The 24,062-nt window shown below is 39.8% G+C and overlaps 1 protein-coding gene across 1 annotated transcript in view; it reads left to right on the top strand.

Moving 5' to 3' along the window:
• LGR5 (leucine rich repeat containing G protein-coupled receptor 5) overlaps positions 1–18,472 on the top strand; it is a 139,973-nt gene extending 121,501 nt beyond the window's left edge. Inside the window, exons 15-18 of the mRNA XM_069975231.1 lie at positions 7,236–7,361; positions 13,281–13,426; positions 13,553–13,636; positions 16,955–18,472. Of these exons, the coding sequence (XP_069831332.1) occupies positions 7,236–7,361; positions 13,281–13,426; positions 13,553–13,636; positions 16,955–18,033 (1,435 nt within the window). The 3' untranslated portion in view covers positions 18,034–18,472. The remainder of the gene's footprint in view (positions 1–7,235; positions 7,362–13,280; positions 13,427–13,552; positions 13,637–16,954) is intronic.
• The last annotated feature ends 5,590 nt before the right edge of the window (positions 18,473–24,062 follow it).

Here is a 24,062-nt window from a genome sequence, read left to right on the forward strand (position 1 = left end):
TATACATTTAAAACCTATACATATTACAACTAGGGATGAGCGAACTTTTGAAAATTTCGGTTCGATCCCCCGAACTTTCCTGAAGTTCGGATTCTTACAAACCGAACCGAAAACAAACCTTGCAATAACGGCTTAATAATTGCAGCTACAATAGTGGGAGTGTGAAAGGGTTTAGTTTCGTGTAGTTGCAGTTGCTATTACAATGAAAAAAGTGGAAAAAATAAAAGTGCAAAAATAGTGAAAAAAAATAGTCGGCAAATCGGCAATAATGCCGACTCCTCTAATGGTTAATATATTTAATTAATAAAACACATTTTCGTTGTAAAAAAGTCACTTTCGTTGTTCAATAATTTTATTAAAACGAATCCATCATTGCGCAATTAAATATACTGTTAAAATAAATATATATATAAATAAATGTATATTTATATATATATTTATTTTTTTACAGTATATTTAATTGCACAAGTTTGGATTTGTTTAAATTAAATTATTGAACAATGAAACTAATTTTATTACAACAAAAATGTGTTTTATTAAATATTAATTATTACAGGAAACTCTATTAAAGCCGTTAATTCATATTGCCGGCAATAGAGTTTTCTGTCATAATTAATACTTTACTTTAATTAAAACATCAAATGTTTCTTCTAATTATGCTATCAAAATAGAATTATTAGAAGAAACATTTTGAATCATATGTGCGCACAGCTGATCGGCTGAGCACACATATAATGAGCGGGTCCGCAGCACAGTGACTTCATTGTGCTGCGGACCAGCAAAGAGGACACATCGGGACATCAGAGGGTGAGTATACAGCTCTCCCCACCCTCTCCCCAGCACTGCACCCATCCCAGCAAAGAAAGGGGGGTCACTTAACTCCTTCCTTGCTGGTATGGGTGCAGTCTGACATCAGTCTGGCCCCCAAGGGGTTAAGGGGGATTCAATGCATCCTCCCTTAACCCCTTGGGGGCCAGACTGTAAGCAGTGATCTGTAAAGATGCTGCATACTGTAAGGTGCACAACACTGCTCACAATGATGGTGTTGTGCTCCTGTTTGTGTGTGTTTTTTTAAATAAATAAATAATTTTAAAAAGCCGCGTAGGGTTCCCCCCTATTTTCATAACCAGCCGGGTTAAAAACCAAGCAACAACAGCCTGATAACACCAGGGTGGGAAGAGCCATTGGTTTAGGCCCTCCCCAGCCTAAATATTACCAGCCTGCTGCCGCCCCAGTCCAGGAGTGCCAATTTTGACGCTCCGGGACCACTGGCACTCGGCTTTTCCCAGTACCCCTGGTGGCATTGGGTACTGTGGTAATAATGGGGGGTTAGTGTTAGCCATTTTATACCGGCTAACACTAGGCCCGACTTAGTAATGGATTCCGTCTATTAGACGGCTTCCACTACTAAGTCTATAAAATAAAGAAATAAAGACAAGACACAAGTGAAATTTTTTTTTTATTCAAATAAAAACACCCCCACACCCCTCATTGACCATTTTATTTTTAAAAAAATCCAAACAACCGCTGGTCATCGACGTAGTCCATCAAATCCGACGTAATCCACAGGATACCGATATCTGAAAAACAAAAAGGGAGAAACACACAAACAGGAGCACAACACCCATCATTGTGAGCAGTGTTGTGCACCTTACAGTATGCAGCATCTTTACAGAGCGCTGCTTACAGTCTGGCCCCCAAGGGGTTAAGGGAGGATTTATTGTATTGACCCCCCTTCCTTACTGGGATGGGTGCAGTGCTGGGGAGGGGGTGAGGAGAGCTTTATACTCACCCTCTGATGTCCTGATGCGTCCTCTTCGCTGGTCCGCAGAACAATGAAGTCACTGTGCTGCGGACCGGCTCTTTATATGTGCGCTCAGCCGATCAGCTGAGCGCACATATGATTCAAAATGTTTCTTTTAATAATGCTATTGTGATAGCATATTTAGAAGAAACATTTGATGTTTTAATTAAAGTAAAGTATTAATTATGACAGAAAACTCTATTGCCGGCAATACGAATTAACGGCTTTAACCCCTTGCCTCTAAAGCCTGTTTTGGCCTTAATGACCAGGCTCATTTTTCAAAATCTGACCTGTCTCACTTTATGCGCTTATAGCTCAGTGATGCTTTAACGTATGCTAGCGATTCTGAGATTGTTTTTTCGTCACATATGACACTTTATATTAGTAGCAAAATTTGGTCACTACTTTGTGTATTTTTTGTGAAAAACATCAAAATTAGAAAATTTTGCATTTTATGAACTTCTGAAATTCTCTGCTTCTAAAAAAGGAAGTCATAGCACATAAATTAGTTACTAAATCACATTACCAATATGTCTTCCTGATTCTGGCATAATTTGGGAAACATATTTTACTTTTTTAGGGTGTTACGGGGCTTAGAAATTTATTAGCAAATTATCACATTTTGTGAAAATTTCCAAAACTGATTTTTTTTAGGGACCAGTTCTTTTTTTTCAAATGGATTTAGAAGGCTTGTATACTGGAAACCCCCATAAGTGACCCCATTTTGGAAACTAGACACCTTAAAGAATTAATCTAGGGGTATAATAAGCATTTTAACCATACAGGAGCTAGAGGAAAGTATTCACAATTGGGCCGTAAAAAAATTGAAAATTTAAATTTTCAAATAATATATACGTTTAGATTAAAGTTTCTCATTTTCAAAAGGAACATGAGAAAAAAAGCATGCCAAAATTTGTAACGCAGGTTCTTCTGAATACAACGGTACCCCAGATGTGGGCGTAAACCATGGGCACACAGCCGGGCTCAGAAGTAAAGGAGCGCCAATTAGCTTTTTTAATGCAGATTTTGCTGAAGAAGTTTGAGCGCCAGGTGCATTTGCAGAGCCCCTGTAGTGTCCGCAGAATAGAATCCCCCCAAAAGTCACCCCATTTTCGAAAGTACACCCCTCAAAGAATTCATCTTTGGGTAGGATGAGCATTTTGACCTCACATGCATTAGAGAAAAGTATTCATAATTAGACAGTAAAAATGAAAAACACGAATTTTTCCAATAATATGTTTGTTTAGTTTAAAATGTCTCAATTTCACGAGGAACAAGAGAAAAAAAGTACCCCATTTGTATTTGTACCCCCCTTTGTAAATAAGGTTCTCCTGAATACAACGGTACCCCATATGTGGGCATAAACCACTGTATGGGCACACAGCCGGGCTCAGAAGAAAAGGAGCGCCAATTAGCTTTTTCAATGCAGATTTTGCTGAAGAAGTTTCTGAGCGCCAGGTGCGTTTGCAGCGCCCCTGTAATGTCCGCAGAAGAGAAACCCCCCAAAAGTCACCCCATTTTGGAAAGTACACCCCTCAAAGAATTTATCTTGGGGTGTGGTGACCATTTTGACCCCACAGGTATTAGAGGAAAGTATTTAAAATTAGACAGTAAAAATGAAAAACTTGAATTTTTCCTATAATATGTTCGTTTAGTTTGAAATTTCTCAATTTCACAAGGAACATGAGAGAATCTGCACCCCAAAATTTGTAACGCAGGTTCTCCTGAGTACAACGGTACCCCATATTTGGGCATAAACCACTGTATGGCCACACAGGAGGGCTCAGAAGGAAGGGAGCGCCAATTAGCATTTTCAGTTCAAATTTTGCTGAAGTAGTTTCTGAGCGCCAGGTGCGTTTGCAGTGCCCCTGTAGTGTCCGCAGAAGAGAACCCCCCCAAAAGTCACCCTATTTTGGAAAGTACACCCCTCAAAGAATTCATCTTGGGGTGTGGTGACCATTTTGACCCCACAGGTATTAGAGGAAAGTATTCAAAATAAGACAGTAAAATTGAAAAACTAGAATTTTTCCAATAATATGTTCGTTTAGTTGGAAATTTCTCAATTTCACTAGGAACAGGGGAGAAGCTGCATGCCAAAATCTGTAACGCAGGTTCCCCTGAGTAGAACAGTACCCCATATGTGGGCATAAACCACTGTATGGGCACCCAGCCGGGCTCAGCAGGGAAGGAGCGCCAATTACCATTTTCAGTGCAGATTTTTCCGAAGAAGTTTCTGAGTGCCAGGTACGTTTGCAGCGCCCCTGTAGTGTCAGCAGAATAGAACCCCAGCAAAAGTCACCCCATTTAGGAAAGTACACCCCTGAAAGAATTCATCTTGGGGTGCAGTGAGCGGTTTGACCCCACAGGTATTAGAGGAAAGTATTCAAAATAAGACAGTAAAAATGAAAAACTCGAATTTTTCCAATAATATGTTTGTTTAGTTAAAAATTTCTTAATTTCTCGAGGAACAGGAGAGAAAACGTACCCCAAAATCTGTAACGCAGCTTCTTCTGAGTAAAACGGTACCCCATATGTGGGCATAAACCACAGTATGGGCACACAGCCGGGCTCAGAAGGAAGGGAGCGCCAATTTGCTGGAGCAAAACCGCAGCTAGTAATAGTTATTAGAATAGCGCAGTTACTAAAATACAATAAAAAATGAGATTACAGGTAATGTGGGGTGGTCACGGGCAAGCTGGTGTGGTCACGGGCAAGCTGGTGTGGTCACGGGCAAGCTGGGGTGGTCACGGGCAACCTGGTGTGGTTATGGGCAACCTGGGGTGGTTATGGGCAACCTTTGGTGGTTACAGACAATCTGGGGTGGTTACGGGCAACGTGGGGTGGTTACGGGCAACGTGGGGTGGTAACGGGCAACGTGGGGTGGTTACGGATAAACTGAAGTGCTTATAGGTAATCTGGGATGGATACCTGTAATTTGGGGTCATTACAGGCAATCTGGCGTGGTTACGGGCAATCTGGAGAGGGTCACTGGCAATTTGGGGTGGTTAGAGGCAACGTGCGGTGGTCAGAGGCAACGTGCGGTGGTTGCGTGCAATCTGGGGGGTTACGGGCAATCGGGGCTGATTACGCACCATCTGGAGGGGGTCACTGGCAATTCGGGGTGGTTACGGTCAACATGTGGTGGTTACAGGCAACGTGCGGTGGTTATAGGCAATGTGCAGAGGTTATGGGCAACGTGTGGTGGTTATGGGCAACGTGCGGTGGTTAGAGGCAACGTGCGGTGGTTAGAGGCAACGTGCGGTGGTTACGGGCAACGTACGGGCAATGATTTATGGTGACAGGGGATAAAAAGTGCTGGCAGCACTGGGAACAGGCGATCAGCGGTATATAGTATATACCGCCGATCGCCTGTTCCGGGACCCCACAGGGGGGTCCCCGATCACTGCCCCATGCTCTCCGCTACCTCCGGTGGCGGAGAGCATGGGGTTTTCATTCATTTTTTTATTTACATCGCTGCGAACAACATTTGTTCGCAGCGATGGGGGCGGCCATCTTGGATTTGATGGCCGCCCGGGCAGGGGGGGGGGAGGTTAGAGATCGGCCACTAGGGGGCTCATCTGAGGTCTGATTAATACTTATTTCATCTCCCCCCACCGATTCACGGTGGGGGGAGATGAAATGCAGCGGCGGCGCCGGTAATGGCCGGTACTGGCGGATCGCCACTATAACGGTAATAGCGGCGATCCGCCAGTACCGGGGGGGACAGGGAACTGCCGGGGGAGGATCTGTAGTGGCGGCGGGAGGAGGCAACATGCCACAGCCCCCTCCCGCCGCCCGATCGCCTCCCAATCCAGAAATATCCCCATAGATGCTGCGGCGTCTATGGGGTTAACTGCCCGGGGGGGGGGGAGCGTGGCTCCTCTCCGGGCAGAGGCAGCGGGAGGAGGCTATGTGACATAGCCTCCTCCCGCTGCCCGATCTCACCTAGGGACAGCGGGGGGAGGCAGGGAAGACATGACGTTTGGGAAACGTCATGTTGCAGGAACTACCTGCTTTACATGACGTTTCCCAAACGTCATTTTGCGGCAAGGGGTTAATAGAGTTTCCTGTAATAATTAATATTTATTTAATAAAACACATTTTTGTTGTAATAAAATTAGTTTCGTTGTTCAATAATTTAATTTAAACGAATCCATACTTTAAATATACATTTATTTATATATATATTTATTTTAACAGTATATTTAATTGCACAATGATGGATTCATTTTAATTAAATTATTGAACAACAAAAGTGACTTTATTACAACGAAAATGTGTTTTATTAATTAAATATATTAACCATTAGAGGAGTCGGCATTATTGCAGAGGATCGTTAACCCCGTAATGCAGATTCCTGTAATACTGTTTCCCTGCTTTCCCAGATGCATTCCAGAGGTGTTTGCATCACTTTCTAAAGATGTCTTGGATGTCTTTTATGATTTTATTTGTTATTGTTATTTTAACCAGATTCGTTACGAACTTTCTCAAAGTTCGGTTCGGTGACGAACCGAACTTTTTGCAAAGTTCGTAACGAATCTGGTTCGTTACGGTTCGGTTCGCTAATCCCTAATTACAACCACATTATAGTCCAAGAGAACCACAAGAAATATAAATAAAGCAGCATATTTGGGGGTACAGTTTAGTATTTTTGCCATCATGTAGAACAGCCATATAGTTTGCCACTTATGAAATAACCAATAACAACAACTATCATTTGTGTGATGAGTGAAAAGGTAGTTTTAAGTGACAAACAAAATGGAAGCTCTGAGACAGCAAACATTTACTTCTTTTTTTATTTGCTGTTGTGCAACCAAGTGGAAATTCTGTTTAAGGGTAGCTTCACACATACCGGATCCGCAGCGGATTTAACGCTGTGAGTTTGCAGTGAAATCCGCTGCTGATCCAGTAGTTTGAAGCTAAATAGGTCCCATACACGCAGCGGATCTGCTGCGTGTATGGGACCCGGCCCCTTTAACCCCCCGCCGCCAGCTGCCCGCAGCCCTGGCCCCCGGCAGCTGTGTGAAGCTCCCGGCTCCCCTTGCTCCTCATCAGCCAATCAGTGCTGCCGTGCAATGATTGGCTGATGAGGAGCAAGGGGAGCTTGACACAGCCGCGGCACTGAGCAGGTAATGTATGCTCCGGGCCGGGGCTGTGGGCGGCTGGCGGCGGGGGGTTAAAGGGGCCGGGTCCCATACGCGCAGCAGATCCGCTGCATGTATGGGACCCATTCAGCTTCACACTACTGGATCCGCAGTGGATTTCACTGCAAACTCGCAGCGTGAAATCCGCTGCAGATCTGGTACGTGTGAAGCTATCCTTAGAACGAGAACTCTTAAGATTGGTTGCCCACATGCTGACTTGGAAAGTACAAACATTTGCAACAATTAATTTGATTATCTCTCTCTTATCTTGTTATCTCTCTATACAGGGATCTTTCTTCCAATCATTTGACTTCATTTCCTGTTACTGGTCTACATCTTTTGACTCATCTAAAATTGACAGGAAATACTGCTCTCCAAGAACTGATTCCAGCAGAACATTTCCCAAAGCTCAGGTGAGCAAGTCATTCTTAGATGTGCATGTTCGCAGACATGCATCCTATAGGGTTTGCATGCAGGGTGCTAAACCTTAACAGTGTTCAATAGGATTGATTAAACCATTGGTTTCCAGACAGCCTGATGTCTGCTGCTGTCCTATTTTTTAAAGCTTCTGCTGATATGCTGTGCAGGCAGAAAATGACCGCTATGCATAGACAGGGTAGATATATGCTGTCTATGCTGAGTAGTCATTTCCTGTCCACACGGCACACCAGTGGAAATTTGAAGAAGAGGTTGAGGGTAGACACAGGACCACCTGGAAATCAGTGGTGGAACAGGATGGGTAAGCATGCATGTTTGTGATCTTCCCACAGCCCCAGCAGCATGTTTAATTAACTATTAATGCGGTTTATGACTATGTGTACACACAGTGCTTTTTTGGCTGTTTGACGCCCATATTTTTGAGGTAAAATAAAGGCCGTAATTTTGTAATAATGGGCATGATTGATAAATAATGGCTGTCATTATGAGATAACAGCCATTATTTGGCGTTCAAAAGACAGCTGTAAAACAGTCAAAAAAGACGGTATGTGAACATAGCTTGTATATTATGTGTATGATGTTAGTTGTGAAGTATAACCTGCAATGCTAGAGCAACATGTGCTACACAATGCCTTTGTGTGGAGATTTACCTAAACTAATGCAACAGAGAAGTCAAGCAGTTAAAAGTGACCATCAGATTTCGTTTTTGTAAACAACCTCTAAACAGAACTGGACTCAAATTGACATCTAAATACACCATCTCTGCATTTTACTTGCACTATCCCAAAATATTGCAATCAGAATAAAAAGCTATACTATGATTTCTGTGGAAGTACTACCAAAGGCATTACAGCTAGGGCTGTAAGGTATGTGCACACTTCAGAATTTGCAAGGATTCCACCGCTTGCACCTGTGCGCATCTCCGCCCATGCCATAGACTCCATTCTATGGTCAAGCGGATTCCACCGTCTGCCCGAAGAATGCGAGCGTGAGCGGCAGAATCCGCGTTGATTCCGTAGTGTGCACATACCATAAGATAACATCCATCATTATACATATGCTAATGAAGCACTGATGGTGTTGTATGGACAACACAGAATAGTTTTACCGCAGTCTGACAATCTGCTTGCCATTGTTACCTTGGTTCTTTGAGGTATAATAACACCACAGTCACTTGAAAGTGGAAACGTATTAGCACTACATCATGGGATATTGCAATGTTATGACACTGTTACAATTATTTCCACCTAGAACAAAATGTGCTCAATTGGGAAATTGAAATGTGCTCAGTTGTGAAGTTGAAATAAAAAGCTCTCTTTTACTGTGCGCCAAGTTTGTCATATACTGTACATTTTAATTTTAGCCCTTTAAAAAGTACAATATATTAATTTGTGGTGTACCCCTGCACTAAGATAGTAGTATTTATGGAATTTTGGGAACATCTACTGCAAAGAACTTTCCACGACTTATTATCTGTTATCTGAATGTCAGCCTTTCCATGTGTTTCTAGATTCCTCCTCCTTTGAGGTTTGCTCTATATCCTGTCCTTTATCACATTTTTCCTTACACATCAGATACTCTATTAAACTGTCATCGGGACCTCACTACTATTGTGGTAAATGTGAAAGCAAAGTTGTATTTTTGAAGTACATTTTTCTTGTACAATAGAATAGAGACATGGAGTGCCTCAAACAAATAACTGTAAAGGCATGTTATAGCATGCTTTTGTTTTTTTTACATGTTCAATGTAATTTATTGTTCAATTGCAATGAATAGCATAAAGAAAATATTTCTTTCACATTGGATGCTGGAACAGAGAGCTAGACAATGGTTAGCACACTAGAACTTCCCATTAATCTCACTAGTGCTGGAGCTTGCCATCATCCACTTTCTTGCACATTGGCAAAACAAAGGCTAATGTGACTGCAGGTACAAGTCCAATTACTCATCACAGGTACCTTTATTTACAGAAATGCTCATTATTAGGGCTCCAATTATATTGACTTTGTTATTACCAAACAATCACACCATGTTTTAGGATTTATAAATCATAACCAGCAGTGACATTAAATATAAGGCTACAAGAATTACATTTGTGCTCAAAAGTTTACATACCCCGGCCTTTAATTGTCAGACAGTAATGTGTTTTGTCTTTTTAAACCACAATGACAACCAAAAACATCCAAATGACCCCATTTCTTAATACTGTGTATTGCCAAAGCTTGAAGTCTTTTGTGGTACAAAAAAAATTCTACAGTTCCTGTAAATTCCTGGGCTGTGTTGCGTGAACTGCATGCTTGAGATCCTCCAGAGTATATTAATATTGAGGTCAGGAGACTGAGATGGCCACTCCAGAACCTTCACTTTGTTCTGATATCCAAGGAATTGATAATGCCAGTCAGCAGTGTTCAAACTGTTCTAACAAATGCAAAATCAGGGGCTCTGTAAAAATCAAGCCACAGTCAGGTAGACCAATTAAAATTTCTGCCACAATTGCCAGGAAAATTGTTTTGGATACTAAAGAAAACCCCCCAAAAACATCAGCTGAAATACAGGAATCTCTGAAAACAAGAATAAGAAAAATGGGCTGCAAAACGCCAACGCCTACAAAACGCCAAACAGCACCAGCGCCAAGACAAGCCTCAAAACTCCTGAAACATGGTAATTTGGAGTGATGAGACAAAATCAAACCTTTTTCCACAACCATGAACGTTACATTTGGAGAGGTGTCAACAAGGCCTATGATGGAAGGATCACCATTCCTACTGTAAGACACAGAGGGGGATCGCTGATGTTTTGGGATGTGTAAGCTACAAAGGCACAGCTTTGGTCAAAGCTGAAGGAAAGATGAATACAACACGTTATCTGCTGCACATGGGAAGTACCTGGACTTTCCAACATGACAACCATTGAAAACACAAGGCCAAGTCAACCTGTCATTGGCTACATCAGAACAAAGTGAAGGTTCTGGAGTGGCCTTCTCAGTCTACTGACCTCAAAATCATTGAGTCACTCTGGAGAGATCTAAAGCGCCCAGTTCATGCAAGACATCCCAGGAATTTACAGGAACTTGAGGCTTTTTGCCAAGAGAAATGGGCAACTTTACCATCTGGGAAAATCCACAACTACCACAGAAGACTCCAAGCTGTCATTGTTGTTAGCGGGGCAATACACGGTATTAAGACCTGGGGTATGTAAACTCTGAATCAGGCTCATTTGGATGTTTTTGGTTGTCATTATGATTAAAAAAAGAGAAAACACAGTAGTCTGACAATAAATGGCTTCACCCAACCACTAACCATGAGTGGAAGAAAAGTTTTGCCCACGTAGAGTAGATTATGTCTGCCTTATTTCCCTGGAAGGCTGGGATACAAAAAAGTGTTAAAAATAGTAAGTGTTCCATTGGTTGTTCTTTTTTTCTTAATGTTTGCAAACTTTCCAAGTGGTCAGGAGAAGTAGGTTAGAAGTGACAGTGGGTGGAAAGTAGTTATAAGGTAAGTGCAGAGGAGGGAAACATTTAGGAAAAATGCTTGTTATATATCATAGTCCACATACCTAGAGGTTAAGAGCAACCAGTCCCCTACAATTCTGGCCAAAGTAGATAGGTTAAGTGTGGTAATGTTGGGGAGATTGAGATTGTGTTTGGGGTTGGTGATGGCTAGCAATACGTATTCGGCAAAGACTTTGGCTGTGGAGGCGCTCAATGGTACGCCCAAAAAGGTGGTGGTGAGTTGGCTTAGAAGGGGATCTATAGCAATACTAAAAAGTAAAAGGGACAGGGGGCAGCCCTGATGGGTTCCCCGACTGTAAGTGTGGTATGGCCCTGATCATGGGTAAAATGTACGAATTTACAAAATAGGTCACCCCTGTCTAACAGAATTGTGTATAAGAATGGCCATGGCAGATTTTTTTTTTGCGTCAAGGCACGGTACCATAGACAGTGGGTTGTGGCCTTTTAAGGCCTTAATTGTGACCGCTGTGGTGATGCGGATATTTTTTATAGAATGTCTGTTCTGTAAGGGCAGCCACTTTTGTTTAAGATACACACCTGACATTCAGGAGGATCCGCTGTGTAAGTTACATGCAAAAACAATCCAGATGAGGAAAAATGTAGATCCATTATGGATAAAGATGAAAAGGTTAATAAATAAGAATGCTAGAGAGAGAGTTTCATCTGGAGAGGATCAATCATCTTGAGATATATGCTGAAGTCAACACTTAGCATTGATCTCTTTTTACACAGTAACTATTTAATATATGTAAAGTATGAGGGCGCAATAAAAAAAAGCATTTTCGAAACATCATTATCTTGAATATGGAATAACTATTCTTTTGATCTTTTTTTATTTAAATGGAGAACATCAGAGCACTATTCCTTAACACACAATGCCTACAACATCACAGTGATAATACACTTAACTGAGAAAGCTGCATGCTTTTACTTACTCCTTCTAATAAAGAGAACTTCTGTTCAAGTTAGCCATGGAGTTCCACCACTTTACCTCTATAAATAATGTGAGCATAGATAGCGTAACAATATACAAAGAAGGAGTGCTTGTAAAAGCAGAATAATTGTTTCCTGTGTTCATTGGCTGCAATTAAGTGATGCCCCATAATTCAGAATGGGAAAGCAATGCCTGTGACACATTCATTCTGAGCCTTTGTACATTTAAATAAATAACAGGACATTAAATCATCCACTTGCTGAAAACACGCAGAAGATAGCTGAGATTTATAAGAGCATTGGACTGTAATTGCTGTGGTTCTTAAAAGAAAAGATTACATAAAATAACTGCAATTAAGAGGGCAAATAAAAGCCACATAGCCATGTAAGAATCAAAGAGAAGGCAGTAAATAATATGTTGGGAAGACACATACAGTCTACGTAGGGTGATAGAAAGCTGAATACATTTCATGCAGTCATTTATTTGCAACTGTCAGTGATGAAACAAGTCAGTATTGTCATTTCCTTTTAGTACTGAAAAGGCAAAATGCTCTCTGAATTCCTGCTCCCAGCATTCCCAGTAGCACATTATCTCTGCTTCCTATCCACACTTTGCTCTGGAAAATGCTCTTACTTTCTGTATTTGGTCACTGTATACAACACGTGTATGTATACTTTTGAAAATATGCAGCTGTTTTTGTGGCCGTTTTTCATTAAATTTTCAGAAGCCAGAAGTCATTTCAAAAGAAAATTATAAAGGAAGGACCTATACTACTTCTTCCTGCTAGATCCACTTCCAGCTGAAAGCCATGTTCACACAACGTAAGTTAAGTATTAATCACGGCAGTTGTTGCCGATTTGCAACATGGCCGTGATTAATAATTAACTTACATTGTGCTGCAGCTAGAGGGAATCCTGGCCACAGTTTATATACATACTATACACCCCATCTGGAATCACTAGCAGCTGCAGTCTCCTGTGGCCGCTATTCATTGAATAGCGGCCACAGAAGACATGTCAGTGCACACAATGGAGCGTGTGGCTCCGGTCGCACACTCCATTGTGTGCAGCTGTGAATTGGGATGCGGGTGCACACTGATCTGCCCGCATCCCAATTCATCAAAAATGAAGATCATCCAGCTTTTCCAGGCACCCAGGGGCGAGCACTACGGACTTCAAAAGCAGCCGGCTGATAAGCAGATTGCCAAGCTAATGAAGCGATATGCTTTGATTGTACTGTAAAATCGCTCATCTCTAGTCCCCGACTTTGTATGACTTTTGCCATTTTTTCTCTTTCTCTTCTCCAAATTGAACCTTTTTTTTATTTTTTTGTCTAATTCTGAATCGCGTCAACAGTGAGATGTGTAATATATAATGGAATGTTTATAAGTAGGGTTTTGAATACATAACTAAATTACTTAAATAACTAAATATCTTATTATATTGGCAGGGTTATGGAAATGCCATATGCCTATCAGTGCTGTGCCTTTGCAGTTTGCGAAAGTGTCTTCAAACAGTCAACTCAGTGGAGCAAAGATGACAATAGCAGTGCTGATGAGTTTCATAGAAAGGATGTGGGAATACTGCACGTCCAAGGTAAGAGACATGTTGTAAGTTACAAATTGTCCTGTCAGTTAGAAACATAGTAGGAATACTGGATGATATGATTACAGTAAACATTTTTATAGAAGCTTTACTAATTCAAACTCATTTACCCCTCAGATGATCGTGACTTTGATGATTTTCTTCTTGATTTTGAAGAAGATGTAAAGGCCCTTCATTCCGTGCAGTGTACACCGGCTCCAGGTAAACTAACATACAGGTTTTACTTATGGTGTGTTTACACAGAGAGATTTATCTGACAGATCTTTGAAGCCAGAGCCAGAAACACACTATAAACAGGGAACAGGTCATAAAGGAAAGACTGGGATCTATCCTCTTTTCAAATCCATTCCTGGCTTTGGCTTTAAAAATCTGTCAGATAAATGTCTCTGTGTTAACACACCATTACTGTCAGCTATCAACTAGTAACATAGTGCTGTCATGTAGTTGTAACCTAGCAATACATACAGAAGGAGGGTCATGACAAAGAAGAAAGGATTACCTAGTTATAGTGCATTTCTGCATCATATATACAGTGGTGAAAATAAATATTTGATACACTGCCAATTTTGCAAGTTTTCCCAACTGAAATAGAGGGCTGTAATTTTTATCACAGGTACACTTTTTGTGTGACAAAATCTATATAAAAAGAATTCCAGAAAATCACATTGTATGATTTTTAAATAATTAATTTACATTGTATTGCATGAAATAAGTATTTGATCACCTAACAGTCAGCAAGAATTCTGGCTCTCATAGACCTGTTAGTTTTTCTTTAAGAAGCTCCTCATACTTTGCACCCATTACCTGTAATTATTGCACCTGTTGGCACTTTTTATCTGTATAAAAACACCTGTCCATACACTATCAATCACACTCCAACTTCTTCACCATGATTAAGACCTAACAGCTGCCTAAGGACACCAGGGACAAAATTGTAGACCTGCACCAGGCTGGGATGAGCTACAGGACTGTAGGCAAGCAGCTTGGCGAGAAGGCAACTGTTGGTGTAATTATTAGAAAATGAAGAAACACAAGGTTACTGTCGATCTTCCTAGGTCTAGGGCTTCATGCAAGATCTCACCTCATGGTGTAAGGGTGATTCTGAAAAAGATCAGAAATCAGCCCTGAACTACACGGAAGGACTTGTTCAATGACCTGAAGAGAGCAGGGACCACAGTCTCAAAGATTACCATTAGTAATACACTACACCATCGTGGATTAAAATCCTGCAGGGTACACAGAGTCTCACTGCTCATGCCAGCCCATGTCCAGGCCCATTTGAAGTTCACCAATAACCATCTGGATGATCCACAGGAGGCATGGGAGAAGGTCATGTGTTCAGATGAGACCAAAAGAAAACTTTTTGGTATAAACTGCCCTTGCCGTGTTTGGAGTAAGAAGAATGAGTACAACAAGAAGAAGCAGTCCCAACTGTAAAGCATAGGGTGGAAAAATCATACTTTCGGGGTACTTTTCTGCAACAATGATTGCACCATATTAAAGGGAGGATGAATGCAGGAATGTATCACAAAATTTGGGCCAACAACCTCCTTCCATCAGTAAGCTGGGACCTACCACCAGCAGCCTGACAGCCTCGAAACCTGAAAGATCTGGAAAAGATCTGTGTGGAAAAGTGGAACAAAATCCTTGCTGCAGTGTGTGCAATCCTGGTTAAGCCCTAAAGAAAACATCTGACCTCTGTAATTGCAAACAAAGCTTTCTGTACCAAATATTCTAAAAGTTCTGTTTTTCTATTGAATCAAATACTTATTTCATGCAATAAAATGTAAAATACAGTTTGGGGGAGTATTTAGTCAGCCACCTCTTGTGCAAGTTTTCCCACTCATGTACTGATAACAAGTTCAAGCAGGTGTCATTACTACATGTAATTAGTAGCCTCTTAACCCCTTAGTGAACGCCAATACGTGTTTTAATGGCGGTCACTAATGGGCCTTATTTCAATACTTACACCTTTTAACGTCAGCAGAGTGGGGGATCGTCTATCAGTATGAAAGCTGATCTCCCCCTGTAACTACCCGGAGCGGAGAATTCTTTACTGTAGGTAGCCTAATTCATTAAATGCCGCTGTCAAATCATGTAACAGGATCCGGTGGCTGCAGCGGGTATACTCACGTGATTGGAGGTCCCGCGGCAAAGTCCCGGCTCCCAATTGTCTCCATGGTAATCCTTGTCCAATGGATGTGCAGATTGCCTGTCAGAATGATGCTGATATACACAATACATTGCACAACAGTAGTAGTGCAATGTATTGTATCAGTGATCAAAGATCACTGTTTAGTATTTCACTAGTGTACAGTAATGTACACTAGTGTAAAAGTAAAAAAAAAAAAAAGACCAACCCCCTAATAATAAAAATGCATTATATTCCCTATATACAATAAACCATTACATAAAAACATCTCAAAAACACAAAACCTATACATGTTTGGTATTGCCACGTCCATAACGACCATATCTATAAAACTATATCATGAATTATATCGCACAAAACGCTGTAAAAAAAAAAATTAAAACTTTTTTTTTAGAATTGCTGTATTTTATCAATCCGCTTTAGAAAATACATCATAAAAGAGTCCTGTATGTAAAACTTGGTATCAATAGAAACTACAGATCTTCCTGCATAAAATGAGCCCAAAACCAGCTCTGTCGCACAAAAGATAAGAACGCTATGGATCTTGCAATGTGTGTTAGGAAGATAGTTTCTATTGTGCCAAAGTAGTAATAGTGTAAAAAAAAACACCTATAATAATTTGGTATCACTGTAACCATAGTGACCCAGAGAATACATTTATTATGTTATTTTTACTGTACACTGGATAGTGTAAGTTTAAAGAAGTTACAGGTCTGTGAGAGCCAGAAATCTTGCTTGTTCGTAAGTGACCAAAAACTTATTTTCCACCATAATTTGCAAATAAATTCTTTCTAAATCAGACAATGTGATTTTCTGGATTTGTTTTCTCATTTAGTCCCTCATAGTTCAGGTCTACCTATGTCCTCAACTACAGACCTCTCTCATCTTTTTAAGTGGGAAAACTTGCACAATTGTTGGCTGACTAAATACTCCCCCCCCCCCCCTGTAATTATTTGGAAAAAAAAAAGCATAGAATGTGAGTTTTGGGATTTTTTTTTATGGCTTCCTACAATAAAGTGTACCTACGATAAAAATTACAGACCTCTTCATTGTAGATGGGAAAACTATTTACATTTCTATTAATAGATTTGTGTTTTTTTGATCATGTGTGATGCCTTCATGATGTCTTACAATGCAGATCATGATAAGCGTGTCTAAGCATATTAGGTGTTCCTGCCTTTTAACCATTGATTTGACAAGCTGTAGAAGGACATGTTTAATAGCCAAATTTATTAATGGAGTTTAAATACATACAGGATTAATATCTCTAACACAGAAAAACATATAAATTATTTCTAATCTGTAAATAGTTGTGTATGGCTTTTTATATAAATGTATCATATCAGGACATTTTGTCATTACTACAGGACCATTCAAACCTTGTGACCACCTGTTTGGAAGTTGGCTGATCCGGATTGGAGTATGGCTGATAGTTCTCCTAGCTTTTATTTGCAATGCTTTGGTGATCTCTACAGTCTTCAAACATCTATCATATATTCCATCCATAAAGCTTCTAATTGGCCTCATAGCCATTATGAACACATTGATGGGCCTTTCCAGTGGGGTTCTGGCCACTGTTGATGCTTTGACCTTTGGAAAATTTGCTCAGTATGGGGCTTGGTGGGAAAATGGAGTTGGATGTCAGATAACTGGATTTTTGTCAGTGTTTGCAGCAGAAACCTCCATCTTCCTCCTCACTGTGGCTGCACTTGAGCGAGGTCTTTCCGCAAAATGTTCTAATAAGTTTGAATCAAAATCCTCATTTATAAGTGTCAAGTTGTCCATTGTCTTTTGCTTTAGCCTTTCTCTAGTGATTGCAGTGTCACCACTGTTGAGTGGCAATACGTACGGGACCTCTCCATTATGTTTCCCGTTGCTTTTTGGTGACCCCTCCTCTATGGGCTTCATGGTTGCTTTAGTCCTCTTGAACTCGCTATGCTTTCTTGTAATGACTGTCGCTTATACCAAACTCTACTGCACATTAGAAAAAGGGGAACTGGAAAATGTATGGGACTGCTCAATGGTAAAGCATATAGCTTTGCTTCTGTTCACTAACTGCATTCTCTACTGTCCGGTGGCCTTCTTGTCCTTTTCCTCTCTGTTGAATCTTACGTTTATTAGTCCAGAGGTGATTAAATCAATTCTCCTGCTTATTATCCCATTGCCTGCATGCTTAAATCCTCTGTTGTACATTCTCTTCAATCCACATTTCAAGGAAGATATTGGTGGTTTGAAAAGCGCAGACATGCTGTGGAGCAGATCTCGACAAACTAGCCTGTCCTCTATTAATTCAGAAGATGCTGAGAAACAGTCCTGTGATTCCACACAAGCCTTGGTGACCTTTGCAAGCTCCAGCATTTCATATGAACACACTTCCAGTCCTTCGTCATACCAAATGACAGATAACTGTGCTTTATCAACTGCGACATACGTGTCTTGTCACTGACAACATGTCCTCTCTGGCGGTACTGGCTCTTGTAATCTTTAAGACGTAAGCCTTCCTTATTCACTATTATTGGGAGAATAGTATCAGTTTGTCTTTGCTGCATCCATATGAAACCAATCAGCTATGCTATTTCTCCTGGATATTGCCTGAAAGATAAACCTCAGGATTTATCATTAATCTTTTACAGGGTTATCTTGCCTTTCCATCACATCATTTCCTCTAATTAAACCAAAAACTGAATGTCCAGAATGTTGTCAATGCACACCCAGCTGCCAAGACTTCAGTATTCATAATACATAAAATATGCTGCAGAGCCGCCTCTAGAAAGAGAACAGCTTGACTTCAGATCTTTTACATGCAGAGCTCACAATCTAATACAAAGCACTACAATTGACACAATATTGTTGGTTACAAAACTCAATGGGGGAGATTTATGAAAGGGTGTAAATATACACCTGGTGTAAACTGCCCACAGCAACCAATCACAGCTTAGCTTTCAGCTCTGGTAAAATATAAGAGGAGCTGTGATTGGTTGCTGTGGGCAGTTTACACCAGGTGTATATTTACACCCTTTCGTGAATCTCCTCCAATGTGTTTCCAACAAAGCTGCTCTAACACTTGCCTTCACCAATCTGTCATTGTTACCAAGAAAGTCTAGTAAAACTTATCTTCTAGCAATGAAAATACACAAAAGCCTTATTTGCCACACATTTTCTATAGTTAAATGTTTAATAAAGTTAAAAAAAAAGAAAGAAAAAGGCCATCATTATGCGAAAGCTATGCTTTAGAGAGCGTGAACTTTTTTTCAATTAAGCTGTGTTAAATTCATGATTAAAAGTGTATATTCCAGATGTAACAGATTGCCCATGGTTCTGCTGAATTATAGGAATCTACAGGACTGTGGTGTTGGTAAGCCAAACTCCAGACTCCTGTTTTCCCCCATTTCAGCACCAGCATAATTGGCTTATGTAGTAAAATGGTAACATCAGGCTGACATCGCCATCATGTAAGATATAGAATAATAGTAATTGATTGATTCATTAATGTTTATTAACATTCTTTATTGGGAGTTGGCATCGGTAGATCTTTACCAGCTCTAACTCCACCTAAAACTTACGCTAACCCTATTATTCAGATGAGACAGACTTAGGGATCTGTGATGCTTGTCCAATTTGGTGGACCACATTTAGTATGGGAGTTAATCTGGAAAAAAGACTATTAAATATGGGTACCAGGGGCGTAACTACCACTATAGCAGCTGCTATGGGGCCCCCTGCATCAGGGGGCCCCATTGCAGGCATCTGCAATGCACTGGAACCCCTGAGCTGTCATCATTTTCAGCACCCAGTGGCTGATTAGATCTTCCAGGATCTGCAAATGTCCCTTTAATTAAAAGCACTTCAGACGAGCTCTTGCAGTTATGCATTTATGACTACACTTGACAGCTTAGTGGTCAGTCGGGAAGGCGGGTGAGCCGCAATCAAAACTTTGCTATGGGGCCCAGGCATCTCTAGTTACGCCCCTGATGGGTACTATCTAGATAAGGCATTAGTTTATATTGTACACACAAAAATCCTGAGCCCTTGCAGGAAGCTGTTACAGTATATGTCTTTCATGTTACATCTTCCTATTAAGTTGACTATAATACATACTCTGTAGTGACTATTGCTGCAAATAGGAATTGATAAAAACCTTACAAAGGCACAGCGTGCCCTGCCCTACCTTTTTACCTTAAAGTGTCACTGTCATGAAATTTTTTTTGCAGAAATCAATAGTCCAGGCGATTTTAAGAAACTTTGTAATTGGGTTTATTATCCGAAAAATGCATTTTTATCATGAAAAAGCAGTTTGAAGCTCTCCCCCCTGTCTTCATTGTTCTCCTATGGAGAGAGCTAAAGAAAAGACCAAAACAGGACAACAAAGAGTTAATCTACAAATCCCTCACGGGATATCTCCTGTGACAGTCACCAGTGACCTGTCTGGGTTCGGATTACAGCTGTCACCCAGCTCCGTGCCTGTAATCCTCTGTTATCTGCTTTCTGCTGCCGGCTAACTCTCTCCTTCCTCCTCCCCCCTCCCCTCTCCCTAGAGCAGACAGGGTACGTCTCCTGCAACAAGTCACAATTTTCAGATTTTTTAGAGTGGATGAAAAAGAGGAAGGAGGGGGGGTCCTGGGAAAAGGCTTTTTACATGCAGATAATGGCAGATTTGGCTAATAAACCCAATTACAAAGTTTCTTAAAATCGCCTGGACTATTGATTTCTGCAAAAAAAAAAAAAATACGACAGTGACTCTTTAAATCATTTGCAATCATGTTTAATATTTGGTTAATGGGAGGCAGCTATAACCCTAGCACAAATTCAGCAATAACAATTGGGCAGATAATTTATCAAAAATATATACAAAAAGTCCAGCTCACTTTGTGCTCTTTAGTTGTAATAGGTGGTCCCTAGTACTCGTAGAGCAGGTGGATATCTCTGGGCCTTCCCATTAAATATGAGTGCAAAAAATGTAGAAGGTCCACAGCTTTATACAATAAAAAGGTTTGGAATCTTTATTTCATTTCCTTAAAATGGTCATACAAAAATTTTTTTTTTTTTAAACACGCCGACGTGTTTCTAGACAACAGTTTCTTAGTCAGCGTGTTTTTTTTTTGTTTTTTTTTTTACTTTTTGTAGGACCATTTTGAGGGTATAAAATAAAGATTCCAAACCTCTTTATTGTATAAAGTTGTGGACCGTCTACATTTTTTGCACTCAGATAATTTACCAACTCCTTTGTCGAGACTTGGAATTTATCACCACTAAATGTGAATGTAAGTTACAGATACTACAGAAGAACTTTTTATAGCAGGCATACTGATATTGCTTCATAAAACTCAGAACAGCCATATAAATCGATTTTGGCACAAGCCCTGCCATCCATTCCATTAAGAATCTGACGGTACTATATATAATAGTACTGGACCTGGAGGAGCTTCAAGCAGTTACAAAAATTTGTATAATGGTCTGAGGTGATGATATCTGTGTTGCTTCATATATAATAAGCCTAAAATCACAATTAGGTAATAGGGAGGCATTTATGGGCATAACAGTGTATAAAATACATATAAATGAAGCTAAAGACTGTACTATAAATAGATACAAGGTTTTATTTTTATAAGCATGTTTGGAATATTGTGATTAGATATGTGTAACTTTGACATGAGAAATACTTAATTTTTATGAGATTTGTAAATATAGAACTGTATTTATTACCTTGGCAAAGATATAATAACATCAAATGGTTTAAGTGGAAACAGTTTCAACATGTTTATTCTGCTCATTGGTTTTATTGAGGTTGTTTTCTGTATATATTGTATATAAAAGTCTAGTGTCTGTACATAGGTAATACCTGCTTGCTTTTATATTGGTGTAACAAAAATATATGCAATTTGTAATAAAATTTGTGATGAAATAATGAAGATTCGGCTTCATTTCTAAAATATAAAATCAAGACTAAATGCATAGTCAGCAATTTTAGAAAGGATGATGTGTATTATAATGAATTGTAGTCATGGGGCGCAGTGTATATTACTAGAAGTTTCAGGGATGCAATATATATTAGGCTATGTGCACACTACGTAAAAGTACGGCCGTTGTTGCCATCAGCAACAACGGACGTACTTTGTACGGGGTGGAACACTGCCTATTCTTGTATGGGTTCCCGGCCGGAGCGTATACGCATTGTATACTCTCCGGTTGGGATCCCATGCGGCGCCGCAAAGAACTGACATGTCAGTTTTCTGCAGCCGCAATTCAGTTCACACAATGAAAGATAACACTGGTCAACAAATTTTCTAAAGTTGTTTGGTTCAAAAATAAAATTATCCATTTCTTAATGATTTTTATGTGCTGAATTCAAATATCACAAGGAAAAATGTTAATTGGCTCTAGTTTCTATGATATGGAAGAATTCTCATGTTACTGTTTTGTAAATTGTATATAATACAGTATAATAGCCGACATATTTATTACTTCTGCAATCATAAAGAAGCAAGTTTACTGTTCATAAACTTTTGAAATATATTCATAGGAAACTTAGTTCTATCTGAAATCAACTACAATTTACAGGCATGTCTAAGAATTTTTACAAATTAATTATGTTTGTTGAACTCTGGAATGTAGGTCCTTATTCAATTGCTTCTCGGTGCATTTACACATGTCTTTTGTATTCATACATGGGATTGTGTCTGGTAACTGTCCAACAATATCTGCAAGCATTGATGGGTTCCATTTACCCCGATACCTTAGGCTTTGTTCACACTGCATTTTTGCAATCTGTTTTTTTTTCATCCGTTTTTTGCAAAAAACGGGTGCATTTGTGTGCATCCTTTTTGATCCGTTTTTTCCATTGACTTCCATTCTTAAAAAAAAAAAAACACTACTTGACACTACTTTTGTGTCCATTAAAAAAAGGATCCATGTTTTGGGGGGTTTTTTTATAATGGAAGTCAATGGAAAAGCAGGTCAAAACGGATGCACACAAATTCATCTGTTTTTTTTCATCAGTTTTTCGCAAAAATTGGATGAAAAACACGGATAGCAAAAACGCAGTGTGAACCTAGCCTTATACCATAACTATTGGTATGATGCAATATACCAGTTAATGATGCAATACTGATAATGCAAATTTTCCTAGTATTGTATCACAGGCTGTGAGAATTATAGAAAGTACGTCTATATCTTGAAAATTAGAGCCAATTTCAAAATTTGAACATCATTTTCGATCTCAGCATCCCAAAATTAGGTAAGTTCAACTGTTTTCATGTCGGAACCTTTTTGGCTGTTGACCAGTGTAATCTTTCTAACCATCTAACGGTACTTAAGTACCGGCCGGGATGATCTTTGCAGAGACCGGCCGGGTCACGGAACGGCCAGTCTCTAACGTAGTGGGAACATAGCCTTATACTGATTTTCAGGGGACATTAATGTGTAGCAGAGTGATTTTCAGGTGGCCTGGTGTGTATTCTAATGAATTTCAGGAGATATGGTGTATATTAGCATGAATTTCAGGGAGTGCAGTGTATACTAGAATGAATTTCTGGTGGCAAGGTATGTTAGAATTCATTTTTGGAGGCATGGTGTAGTAGTAATAATTATAATAATAAAAATAATTTTATTATTATTATTACTATTATTTATTTATTTGTATAGAACTAACAGATTCCGCAGCCCTTTTTTTCTGTGATACAGGGGTTACAATTACATTACTTATTACAGACTAGGAGGACTGGGAATGACACAAGAGGTAGTAAGTGCTTTATTTAAAAATGAATCAGCCACCATGTACATTGCAATGAATTTCATGGGGCACAATATATATTAGAATGAATTTTAGGGGGTATGGTATGCATTAAAATAAGGCATGGCTGTGTAGATTGCCTGTCTGCATAATGCTGACACATATGATGCACTGCACTACAGTAGTGCAGTGTATTGTAACAGTGATTAGTAAAAGAAAATAAAAGTGCAATAAAACATAAAATAACCCCCCCCCCCAATTCCTCCAAATTATAAAATTACATTGCGTTCCCCATACAGAATAAATTTTTACATAAACATTAAAAAAAAACACAAACTATAAAACTATACATGTTTGGTATCACAACGTTTGTAATGATCCAAGCTATACAACTACACCATTATTTATGTATGCTGTAAAAAAAAATAAAAAATTAAACAAACAGCACCAGAATTACTGTATTTTGTCAATCTGTTTTATGCAGCTAATTCGGAGATATCTCCTGAATAACATGAACAATAACTAGTCCTCTCCAGTATGTGCATGTGCCAGGTAGTCCTCAATTTAATGAGAAACAGAAAACTCCACCCACCAGCTGCTGTTTGGCAGTTATCTATCCATGCTGTGTATAGGCAGTCACCTGTCAATCAGCAGGGGGAGGGGTGTGGCAAGAATCCTATTCTCCTGCATATTAGGAGAACGGCTGAACAAAATGATGTAAGTAATACACTGATCTGTTCAGCATT

The sequence above is a fragment of the Dendropsophus ebraccatus genome, chromosome 1 (genome assembly GCF_027789765.1).
Source record: "Dendropsophus ebraccatus isolate aDenEbr1 chromosome 1, aDenEbr1.pat, whole genome shotgun sequence".
Lineage (NCBI taxonomy): Eukaryota > Metazoa > Chordata > Amphibia > Anura > Hylidae > Dendropsophus > Dendropsophus ebraccatus.